The 11,389-nt window shown below is 41.5% G+C and overlaps 1 protein-coding gene across 1 annotated transcript in view; it reads right to left on the bottom strand.

The window, feature by feature from the left end:
• Window positions 1–342: 342 nt before the first annotated feature.
• Window positions 343–11,389, bottom strand: part of TMEM182 (transmembrane protein 182) — a 36,539-nt gene continuing 25,492 nt past the window's right edge. Inside the window, exon 5 of the mRNA XM_045000765.1 lies at window positions 343–1,322. Coding sequence (XP_044856700.1) covers window positions 1,087–1,322 — 236 coding nt within the window. The 3' untranslated portion in view covers window positions 343–1,086. The remainder of the gene's footprint in view (window positions 1,323–11,389) is intronic.

The following is an 11,389-nucleotide window of genomic DNA, read 5'->3' as shown; positions in this document are numbered from 1 at the left end:
TGTACGCAGGCACAAACACACACAGCCAGTTATCTCCAGTTACATAATGTAGGTAACTCACTGGAGTAGTCTCATTGCTTTCATTGGGACTATTTGCAGGCAAGCAGGATTTGGTCTATCATGTTCTAGATTTCATATACAAATATTTAGAAAATTGAGGGCTGCAGAAGAATTACACGTTTGTGCACTTTATATTGTGTTCATAATAAACTTTTTTAATTAAAAATCTCATTATACAGCAATTTTTCACTATTTAAAGTATGTAAATCACAGATAATGTTTGAAAAAGCCAATCATCAAACATACCTACAAAAGGTCCAGATAAAAACTTGATATAAAAAATCTACACCATATGTTTTATTATATAATTTTGGCATACCTTTAGTTAGTAGTTCAACTATATTATTTTGGCTTACAGAACCATGCAACAAATGAACACAGATTTCAGAATATAGAAGAATACAGCTTTCAAATGTTTACATAGCAGTAAAACATATCATGTTAACAGTTAAGCTATTACATGTAGATATTAGCCCCAAATCATTATTCACTGGAATCATCTTCTCTACTGCCCAGTTCATGTGGATACTGCATGAACAACTGTACTCTATTTTTAAGTGCAGAAGTGTTTGTTCATATTAAAGCAAAGGAAAGTTTTGGAAAGGGGGAGAGGAGGTGGATTAAATTACTCTGTTGAACATTTGTTTTCCTCTGTCTTTACCATTCTCCACAAGGACTTTTTTGACAGTGGCACAAAGTAAATGGCTAAGACAAACGTACAAAATCCTGATTTGACCCATTTTTATGTTGGTGGGTTTTTGCCCTCCTGTGTTTGCAGGGAGCTCTAATGTTATGTGGAGAACCATTCCATGTAGAACTTAAAGAACTTAAAGAAATTGGATAGGAATGAAAGTTATTATTTTTTCCTATAGTGAGTTTTATGTCCCATAGGAACGTTTCAATTAAACAAGTAACTTAAGCAATTCTAGAAGTGCCTCTACAAATGCTATATAGTAGTAGTGGCAATAATGTACATAATTTGTGTTCCAGTTTAAAATTTTTATCACAATCCCAGTATACCCATTATTAGATGTGTGATAAGTCAGAGTTCAGTTGAATAGTACGCCCTACTAATAGGAAGAGCATTCCTGCAAACAAAGCAAAAAATATTCCTATAGGAGCCAGTATGAAAGACCAGCCATAGTGCACATAAGCAACAAAGTCTGGGCAATCAATTTTTTTCATATTCATGTAGTTTTCCAGATCAGCCATTGCCTGGACCCAGATGACATACATCACGATCACCAGTGAAAACAAGATGCCTGAAAAAGAAACATCAGAATTTTACTGTTAAGGGATATGAAATAAATAATTATTATATTTACCGATTATAGTATCACCTCGGAACCAATCAATGATCAAGTCCTGTTTGCTTAGCACTGCTAACTATCTTCACATATTTGTTGCCTACTGCTGCTCTGAGCAGTATTAACTTCCCCTTTTTTGTTTCTGGACTGCACCAGAGGGGCATAGGGCAGCATCAACCCAAAGGGAGCCAATTGCAAGAGCACTGCTGGTTCTGGTACGCAGTTCAAAGCCACAATGAAGCAAAACAGAAACATGTTTATGTCTTGGATTTGGCTGGGTATCCACTGCATTATACCTGAACCCGTGAGGGCTCTAGAGATATCTCTCTACTCCCCAAGTTCAGGAATTGCTTCTGAGTCTAGATCTTGTGCAGGATGTCAAGAAGGTGGGGAAGAAGGAAGGGTGGGAGGGAGATTCCTGCAATCCCTTCGCCTCTTTGATATGTCCACGCCAAGGCACTTCACAAGGGTGCCTAATGTCAATGGCATCATTTAGAATGTATTCAGTTCAGAGATTCCACTCAATCATTTTATGGGCAAATCCTGCTGCATCACCTAAAAAGTCCACCAAATTTCCCTCTAGACTAGGACTGCAATATGAAAAAAATTAAAATGTTAATAATAAAAATGAAGTAGTATGTTAATATTTACATCAGATTTACAATAGCATCCTGAAAGGAATCCACCATAATACAAATGGCCTTTTCCCTGTCACCATTCTGGAGACCCCGTGGATTGCTTACAAATGAAAAAACAGGAACACACATCCCGTAAACTTTATTAATCACTTTGCTACTACTTTATGTACCAGAACCAGGTAGATGGAGCCAAATGCACCCCCAGTGCCTGGCTGAGGTATTGGTTACATGCCTACTACTACATTTTATTCCAATGGAATATTAGTATTTAAAAAATACGACCTTGCAGCATGGATGCTGGACTGGAGTTGGGGATCATCTGTTAAGGTAAGGACCTGATCCTGAATTTTTCGCACACTCCAAGACTCCCATTTATGACAACGGGAGTTCTGGGTATACTGAGATTACAGAATCAAGCCCTCAGTTTGCTGCCTTACAGTCATTCAAATGTTAAAATGTTAGAGGGATGTCCCACTGTAGCGGGGTGGTCACCTGCTCCTACCCTGAAGAGCTTGAAATCAGCCCTGGGAGAGGGCTGAGACTGCGAGAGGGCTGCTGCTAAGAAAGCAGCAAGCCTCGGCTGATTGGGGAAACAGCCACAGCTGCGGCCATGTCCCAATCAGGCCGAAGCTGGCCCTTATAAAAGAGCAATGGGCCAGGAGCAAACAGACACTCTCTCTCTAGCCTTTGAGAGGGAGGTGCCTGGTCGCTGGGAAGTGTACCTGAGTAGGAGCAGAGCTGGGGGAAGGCCAGAGGAGCTGGCAAGCTCTGGCCTGGAAACCCCCCAGGCTGCAGGCCTATTATAAGGCTGAATAGGTACTGGGGTTGCAGGGGGCAGCCCAAGGGTAGGCAGAGGCAGCAGGTCCAAACCCCCCTTGCCTGTGATGAGTGGTGAATATACCGCAGTCTGCCCCAGTGAACGTGGGCTAGATGGGGACTGGGCAGTAGCCATATGCTGAGGTGAGGTGAGGATAGTGGGTGGGGGTTCCCCTGGGAGGGGGAGACCCACAGACTGTGGGGTTACTGCCAGGGGACAGCGCCCCAGTGGAAAGGGGCACCGGGTCCTGGGAGGGACATGGGGGGCAGCAGACACTGGCCTGCAGAGGGCGCTCTGGAGATTGGAAACGCTAATTTCCTGAGACGACCAGCAGGATGCGCCACAGGGGTGAGTCGCGCACTGTCACACCTACTTATTAAATCTCCATTCCATGATGCGTATATGAAGAGTCCACTGTTCAGTAATATTAAAAAAATACTCATTTATTGGGCACTTTGCAAAAAAAGTGACAGTCAATAGATTGCACAGGAAAGAGCAGGGGAGTGGGAGTCAAAGGCTTCTTCTGTGTTTACTCTGAACTCTGCTGAAGAACATAAGCTAAAATATATTGAGATGTTGTGTGTTCAATTTGAGCAACCTTGGTACTAATTTTCACAGCTCCCTTTGATTTCAATTGGCATGGCATATCCCGACACTTCTGAAAAATCAGACCAAGGATGGGCACCCAAAATCTTTTGTATAATTTTAACCTGAACTTCTCTGTGCATCATCTGTAAAATGGGAATAATATTTACCTACTTCAGAGGTTTATTGAGAGACTTACTGTTGGTGTGACCCTTTGAAAAGACAAGTGCTACGTGTTATTAAATAAATAAAGGGATTTCCAGCCAGACACTCATTTCTGAAATGTGGTAGCACATTTGTGAAAACGAGGTCAATTATTTTCTACCAGGAGCTTGGTTTTCCAGGTCTCCAAGTGTGAAGTCAATTGCTATCAAGTAGTTAAATATAAAAGGCCTAAAACCAGCTGAATTGTATTAATGAATCATTAGTCAACCCAAATTCAGAGAGTTGAGTTCACTGACATGGTGCTTTATTGTCAAAACAAAATACATTTACACTGCCTCATGAACATCTGACAGGAGACAGACAACTGTTTAAAGTTTATGAAAACTAGATTTTGAAGACTACCAAAAAAGAGCTAAAGTGGTTAACCTGAGGCATAATGAAACCATGACTTAAATTCCCAAAGGATCTGCAATTTTAATGAGATTGAAGGCAAGCAGAACTGCTCTATAAAGAGTGAGGCAGGCCTCTATACACACTGCCCATCGATGAAATACACATTCGGGATTACTTATTTTCCAAATGCTTGATTTCATGACAGAGTCAAAAACCCAACTCTACAAGGTATAAATTAAATTTTGAAAATCTTTTAAGCAAAATGTTGCATAAACTCAATCTTGATTAAATGTAGTACTGATGTTGTATTAGACATACAACTGGTATTAGTGAAACAATCTGAGATAGAGGGATAACCTCAGGGCAAAACATGCACAAGAAGAAATCAAACTGCAAATTATCTGAATAAACGTGAAATTGAGCAAGAGAATCTTGTAACACAGTGGTTCCCAAACTTTAATAACCTGTGAACCCCTTTCACTAAAATGTCGTCTCACGAACCCTCTCCTAAAAATGAATATTTCCAGGGATTTTCTCCTTTACCTGAGTATAAATTATAAAAGCAGCGATCTTGGAAATATAAAATTTGTTTTTATGACGTGCTTATTACACACTATTTATTATTATTTATCATTACAGTATTTTTATTACATTATGCAAATGTCAACACTCTTCAAAGATCTCACTTTTGTAGCTTGTATCACATTGAATAAGCCTGTTATAAGACAAGGCTCCTACGTTTCATCAAGAGTATCAGATGTGAAACAGCAGGAAGGTATTTAAGAAGCCAACTCAAAGAGTTCCTCCTACACAAGCATTCAGGTCTTGAGCAGTCCAGGCAAACAGCACACGTTACAAAAAAGCTTAAACTTGTTCTTCATAATCATTTTAAAAACAATACTAGCTGCCTATTTAATTTTAAAAACAGTAAAAAATATCCACCTCCTTTTCCATTTCTTATAAGGAGCCTTGAAGTTTAAATCTCCTCAATGTGATAAATATGCTTGCCTTGATCTGCTAAGCTCTTGGAAGTCCAGGGGACCCTAGGGACTGCTGCCCGGGGACCCTAGGGACAGCTCTGTCCACCACTAGGGAATTTTTTCCCGAGAACCCCCTGTAACATTTAGCGAACCCCCAGGGGAACCACTGTTGTAACAGAACACCTAACAATAACAGATACTGTAGAGGACTAGCGCAAAATTGGAACCAAACAGAATTATAGAGGACACGTTCTAGTATTTTTCTGTGTAACGGGAGTAAAGTCTCAGGGCCAAATACATTCATGGAGTATAGCAGAAACGGCGTTAGCCCAAGATAGTACCTAAATATTGAAAGATGCTTTAATAATAATGTGACAAAATCCATACAGAGGATGAGATTATCTCTCTGCAGATGGTCAACTGTGACTGTTCTTGGGGTACCCGGGACCGGAGTCACCTTGTTACCTCCTGCCTCTAGTGAAAGGTGGCCTTACCCATAGTGGCTGGATGTATCTCCCTAGCACCACCAGCCTGTCTGCCATTCAAGCACTAGTTTCTGAGCTATGCCAGCTCTGTCTTTGCCTTGCAGGTTAACAATAGGTGTGCCCCACATCCCTTTGAAGCATTCCCCTTTATATTCCAGCCCCTGACACTGGCTTCTCACAGGAATCCCAGATCCTCTGCCCCCAAAGAAGCACTTCACCTAGTCTACTAGTTTTACCTTAAATCACTGCACCTGTATAACACACAGCACTTGCAATAAAACAAGAGACTGTTTATTTAAGAAGGAATAGTGATTCCACTAGAAACAAATGAGTGGTAGAAACAAGTGGTTATGAAACAAAACAAAATCATAAAATGTCTACACTTATTAACAGTCATGTTTCCTATGTAGTAAAGTAGGTGTTCCCTGCAATGTTCAATCTATCGAAGAGCTGACTGGTTTTATAGGAACCAGGATGAAAACTTTAATGAAAACACCCCTGCTCCATAATGTCTCCTCTGTTAATGGATACAGAGTGCCCCTCCCCACCATGTGTTATACTGAAACAGTCTTTTGTCTTTATTTATAGACAGGGCGATCCTCTGTCTATTGTAATGTGTCTTTTTTTACCTCCAAGTGGTTTTGATTGTTTGCAGTTAACTCTGATGGTTTTCCATTGATAGACCTGGGGTGGAACAAGGCTAGACAACTGAGCTTTGCATTACGTCACCAGCCAACCAGGCAGGGGTGACAATTCCCTCCTGCACCGCGACATTATCCCTTGGTGACTGACTTTTACTCGAAGTCCACAAAGCATACTTTCACTATAGTTACATTATTCCTTATGTATTACCCATACACGCATCTCACAATGGTTATGAGTTTTGATAAGTTATGAGCTTTTTGTGGATACCTTATGTTATCCCTTCTGGATAAACAACCTGGAAGAGATGTGTTTGGTGTAGTGAGTTTGTTAAGTTTGTGAGTTTACCAAGGGGCCTACACGTCATATCAACACCATGCCTATGGATCATTTTAAGTCCCTCAAAAGAGGGTGCAAGTGGGCACATGGGCCTTGTGCTGGCCCTCTCCACAGGGATGTATTTCACACAGAGTAAATAAAAAGGTAAAGTAGTGACATAGGTGCTTTTATTGTAATAACAGCTAAAAATAACTAGTCCTTATAGACCTCTAGCACTTTCAGTCTCCAGTGCACTGTGCAGCTATGTACTAGATAATGTGGTTAGAGCTTCTGGCATTAAAAATGACTGATTCCTGAAATGTGATATCTTACTATCATCACCCTTCATACGCACAGCAATAGTGAGCAACCCTTATGAATTGTTAAGTAAGGGCCCAACCTTGAATAGGCAGTAAGGGCCCAACCTTGAATAGGCAGCAAAGAGTCCTGTGGCACCTTATAGACTAACAGACGTTTTGCAGCATGAGCTTTCGTGGGTGAATGCCCACTTCTTCAGCTGCAGAGATGGGAGCAAAAACTGCAAAAGGAGAGTGAAGCAACATAGACTAAGCCAGATATCATCATGTGATTTCACAGCAGGGCATTGAGACTTATGTATGCCAAATTGTAATGCAGGGAAACTTGCTTAAGAAAATGTAACCTAAGCAGAGAGAAAAATACTTCTGGAAAAGTGAGATGGAAATGAAAGGGACCATATATAAATTTGTTAACTGAGGCACTAAGACCATTTTTATTGTTTCTAAGTGCCCCCACCAGGTAATAAGGACTACTAAGTTTTCTATCTTTTAGTTCAGTGTTTCCCGAACTTGGGACGCCGAGCCGCGATCGGCCAGACCTGCCCACAGGGCAGGTAAACAAACCGGCCTGGCCCACCAGGGGCTTTCTCTACACAAGCAGCGTCCCAAGTTTGGGAAACACTGTGTTTATTGATGAATTAAAGTCAGGCAAAAATTGGACAACTCAGAACTTAAATCCTTGTGCATTCTATCACAGAAGAGAACGTAAAAAATGGGTTGGGAAGCAGAATTTAGTAAATGGCAAAACCCCATTTTTTTGCCCATTTCATCCTGATTTCGAGATATTAGAGAAAAACACCCTACCAATAGCAATGTCAGGATCTGAGGAGCAAATCATCAGCATACAGTGTTTGCTTTATTTCTAAATCATCTGCTTGGAAATGTCTGATGTTAGGGTTGGAGGCTTCCTTTTAGTAAACCATCCCTATTGAGTAAACCACACGTGTGTGCTAAACTTTAAGCACGTTTAAATTTCATTGTCTTTAATGGGACTTTCCTCCTGTACTTAACACATAGTGATATTGATTCAAAGAGAAGCTGTTTGCTTACTGAATGGGGACTAGAGCCCTAAACATTTATCTGGTAGTAAGGTACTGACTCTTAAGTAAGAATTTCCCAGTTTCATTTGAGACAATTTAATGTGTGGTTGCAACACATCTTTTTAGCAAAACAGAAAGGTGTGAAAGAGTCAAGAGCTAAATAGTCCAAAATTAGTACCAAACAGAAGGTAAAAACAATAATCCTGTGGACTGACATAGTTAGCCGTTATCTTATGTACAACATGTAAGAGCATTTTTCTGAAACATGCAATATCAGAATTATTAACAGAATCACATAAACAGCACTCAGCACTTATATAGTGCTTAGAGATCTCCAGATAAAAAGCACTATATAAGCATGAATTAATATAATTATCTCCATTTTACAGAAAGAGAAATGAGGCAGAGAGATTAATCGGATTTTCAGAGGTTCTGAGCATACATCCATTACTCTTGACAACTCAGCTCCTCTGAAAACCAGGTCATAAAGTGATTTGCTCAAAGTCTAATAGGAAATCAGTGGCAGAACCAATAATAAAACTCAGGTACATCTTCTGACTCCCAGTCCTGCAACCTATGCAAAAGACCATGGTGCCTTCTGGCATATTCAAGCTGCCAACTTGTTGTATCAGTTATAACTGGTTGGTGAAGCACATATCACAGTGCAATGGTGTGTATTCACCACAGTGGCCCTGAGAGAGTTGAATTAGGGCAGGTGGGCCCAATCAGCCAATTAGGCTGCAAAGGGGGAGATTTAGGTTCTGTGTGGGACACTAGTTAGAAGGAAGCTCATCTGTGAGAGAATAGACAGAGATTCTATACAGCCAGAAGGCTGGCAACAATGTGGGGAGCAGTAGGGAGGAAGCCTGTGGTCCCCTCGCTCGCATCCCCCCTGCTGCTCCCTGAGGTAAGGGGAAAGGAAGGGAAGAAGCAGCATGGTAGGAAGGAGTCCATGGGTAAGAGCAGTAAAGCTGATGTAGATACAGACCTTAACTGTTCACTACAGGACCCTGGACTGGAACCCATAGTAGAGGGTGGGCCTGGGTTCCCCTACCAACCACTGCAGAGTGGAAAAGCTAAGGGCAGTGGATATGAATACTGCTGAAGAGACACAGTGTGAGGATTGCCTGACTAGGGTGACCAGATGTCCTGATTTTATAGGGACAGTCCTGATCAGGGGCGGCTCTAGACATTTTGCCGCCCCAAGCACGGCGGCATGCCGCGGGAGGCGCTCTGCCGGTCGCCAGTCCCGCGGCTCCGGTGGACCTCCCGCAGGCGTGCCTGTGGAGGGTCCCGTGGCTTCGGTGGAGCCGCGGGACCAGCGGACCCTCCGCAGGCACGCGTGCGAGAGGTCCACCGGAGCCACCTGCCGCCCTCCCGGCGACCGGCAGAGCGCGCCCCCCGGCATGCTGCCCCAAGCACGCGCTTGGCGTGCTGGGGCCTGGAGCCGCCCCTGGTCCTGATGTTGGGGTCTTTTTCTTATATAAGCTCCTATTACCCCCCCACCCCAATCCCGATTTTTCACATTTGCTGTCTGGTCACCCTATGCCTGACACTGCCTATGGAGAGAGACCTTGAATGGACATCCTGGAAAGGGAAAACTGCTGCGTGACCTGGCTGGAGGGCCAACATACAGAAAGAAAGCAGCAGCTCCTGGGATGAGAGGGGCTGCACAGAGAGAGAGAGAGAGATGGAGTGCAATCACAGGAAGGAGTGTCTGCCTGGTGGAGCTAATCTCCAGAACAGCCAGGAGGATGTACCTTCCAGCAGTAAGTAGAGCTCCCTATCACACACACAGGTATGTGTCAATACTACAAGCAAGGATTTTAACTAAATGGGAATCATAGAGATCGGAGACTATTCAAAATCTTACCAAGCAACAGTGATTTTTTTGTTTTATTCTGTGTTTATCTGTTTAAGGGTTTTTAAACTGGCAACTATTACCATAGTATGTAAGTACTTCATTTTATATACAAGGGATATAATAATTTTTGAAGGAAGTTTCTCTACAAGGTAGTAAGAAAAACATAACTAGTTTTTGTGTCTGAAGCTTTGAGACAACAAGCTAAATCAGCATAATGCTGTATATTCCCCGATATGTACAAGCTTTGGGCCTCATTTTCAAGCTAATTCACTAGTGTAAATCACGAGAAATAACAAAGTCAGTGTAAACCTTATATGAGTGAGATCAAAAGTATGTGCTTCATTTGTAATGAGTATTTATTTAGATAAAGTTTACATCACTTGTGGAAGGTTGCAGGAAATAATTTACTGTTAAATAATTTGCTGTGGCTGCTCCATCTTATTTTTATAGTCACAAATTTTCACCCCTAGCTCATCTCTCTCCTTCTAAATATTAGTCATGCCAATAAAAATCTAGCAAGCATGCATTCGAAGTGTAATTAGAATCTCAGTTCATTACAAAGCAGAATGTAGCAAAATGAATATCTTTATTGGGAAAATCTTATGCTGACAATCTGTCATGAACTCTCTTGGTCAAGCTTCCAGCCAAAATGACTGAGATTAAAAAAAAAAAACCCTCACAATTTTATGAAACAGATATTTTTAGCAACATTTCAGTCTGTGGTATATTTCTACATTTTTCAGCTTCTAGACCTTTTACAAATGGCGTGGGTGTCCATTTGCCCTTGCAAAGCATAGAATAAAACAGCAGTTGGATGAATCAGGAATGATGGGCGAAATTATTTCTAGAACATGAAATATGTCTGAGACAGATTAGGATAAATAAATACTCTTCTCCCCCCCCCACTCCCCGCTTTTCTTTCCATTTTGCATTTATTTTTTTTAAGAACACACATGTTTGATACACAGCACTGTGCAGTGTGATAAGACATGGACTTCTCTGAGGTCACTCTTTTCCGTCGTTAGCATTTGTTCTTTTGAATTTCTTTCAAACAAATACTTTTGCATATTGCAGAAGAAAAAGAATACAGAACCTTTAGAAATGTCTGTGAATTCAAGAGGCAGTTTCTTGGCCTTTAATACTCATTCTTCCCTCATAGAAATGCCTTTCACTTGTCAATGTAGAGTGGCTGTTTATAGCACAAATCTTTCACTACATAGACATGAAGACAACAGGTGCTGGACAGAATGATGTGAGCCTTTTGCTTGTGCCTAGGAGATTAGAACTCCTCTAATTTGTAGGCAACTTTTTATAATCCCTTTTTGTCCTCAGGTTTACTTCAGACTTCCCTCACACTCTAACCACTGTCATTATCACTCCTGGGACCTTAATAGGAGATAGTGAGATCTTAGATATGCGCACCAGATCTCACATAGAATAATAATGGTGTTGGCATGTTACATCTGAGGGCAGATTTTGGCCCTAATTGAGCAGCTAAAAAGAAGCCATCATTCTCTTCACATATTCTGCCTCTATCTGTAAAAAAATGAAATAATCCTCAATACATTCCTGATCTTAAGTGCCCACAAGGGCCTGATCCTGCAATGTGCTGTGCATTTCACAGGGGTTAGTGAGTCCCATCAAGACTCTAAATTCATCCCAGAAGGTGTACAATACCTTGCAAGATTAGGCAAATGGTAATTATAGGCTTTACTGCTGTTAGTGAGTATGTTATGGAATATACCCATTCCCCTTCTGTAATATATTCACACAGGAGG

This window comes from Mauremys mutica, chromosome 1 (assembly GCF_020497125.1).
Source record: "Mauremys mutica isolate MM-2020 ecotype Southern chromosome 1, ASM2049712v1, whole genome shotgun sequence".
In the NCBI taxonomy this organism is placed as follows: Eukaryota; Metazoa; Chordata; order Testudines; family Geoemydidae; genus Mauremys; species Mauremys mutica.
The sequence above is the reverse complement of the archived record's forward strand: the minus strand, read 5'-3'. Positions and strand labels throughout refer to the sequence as shown.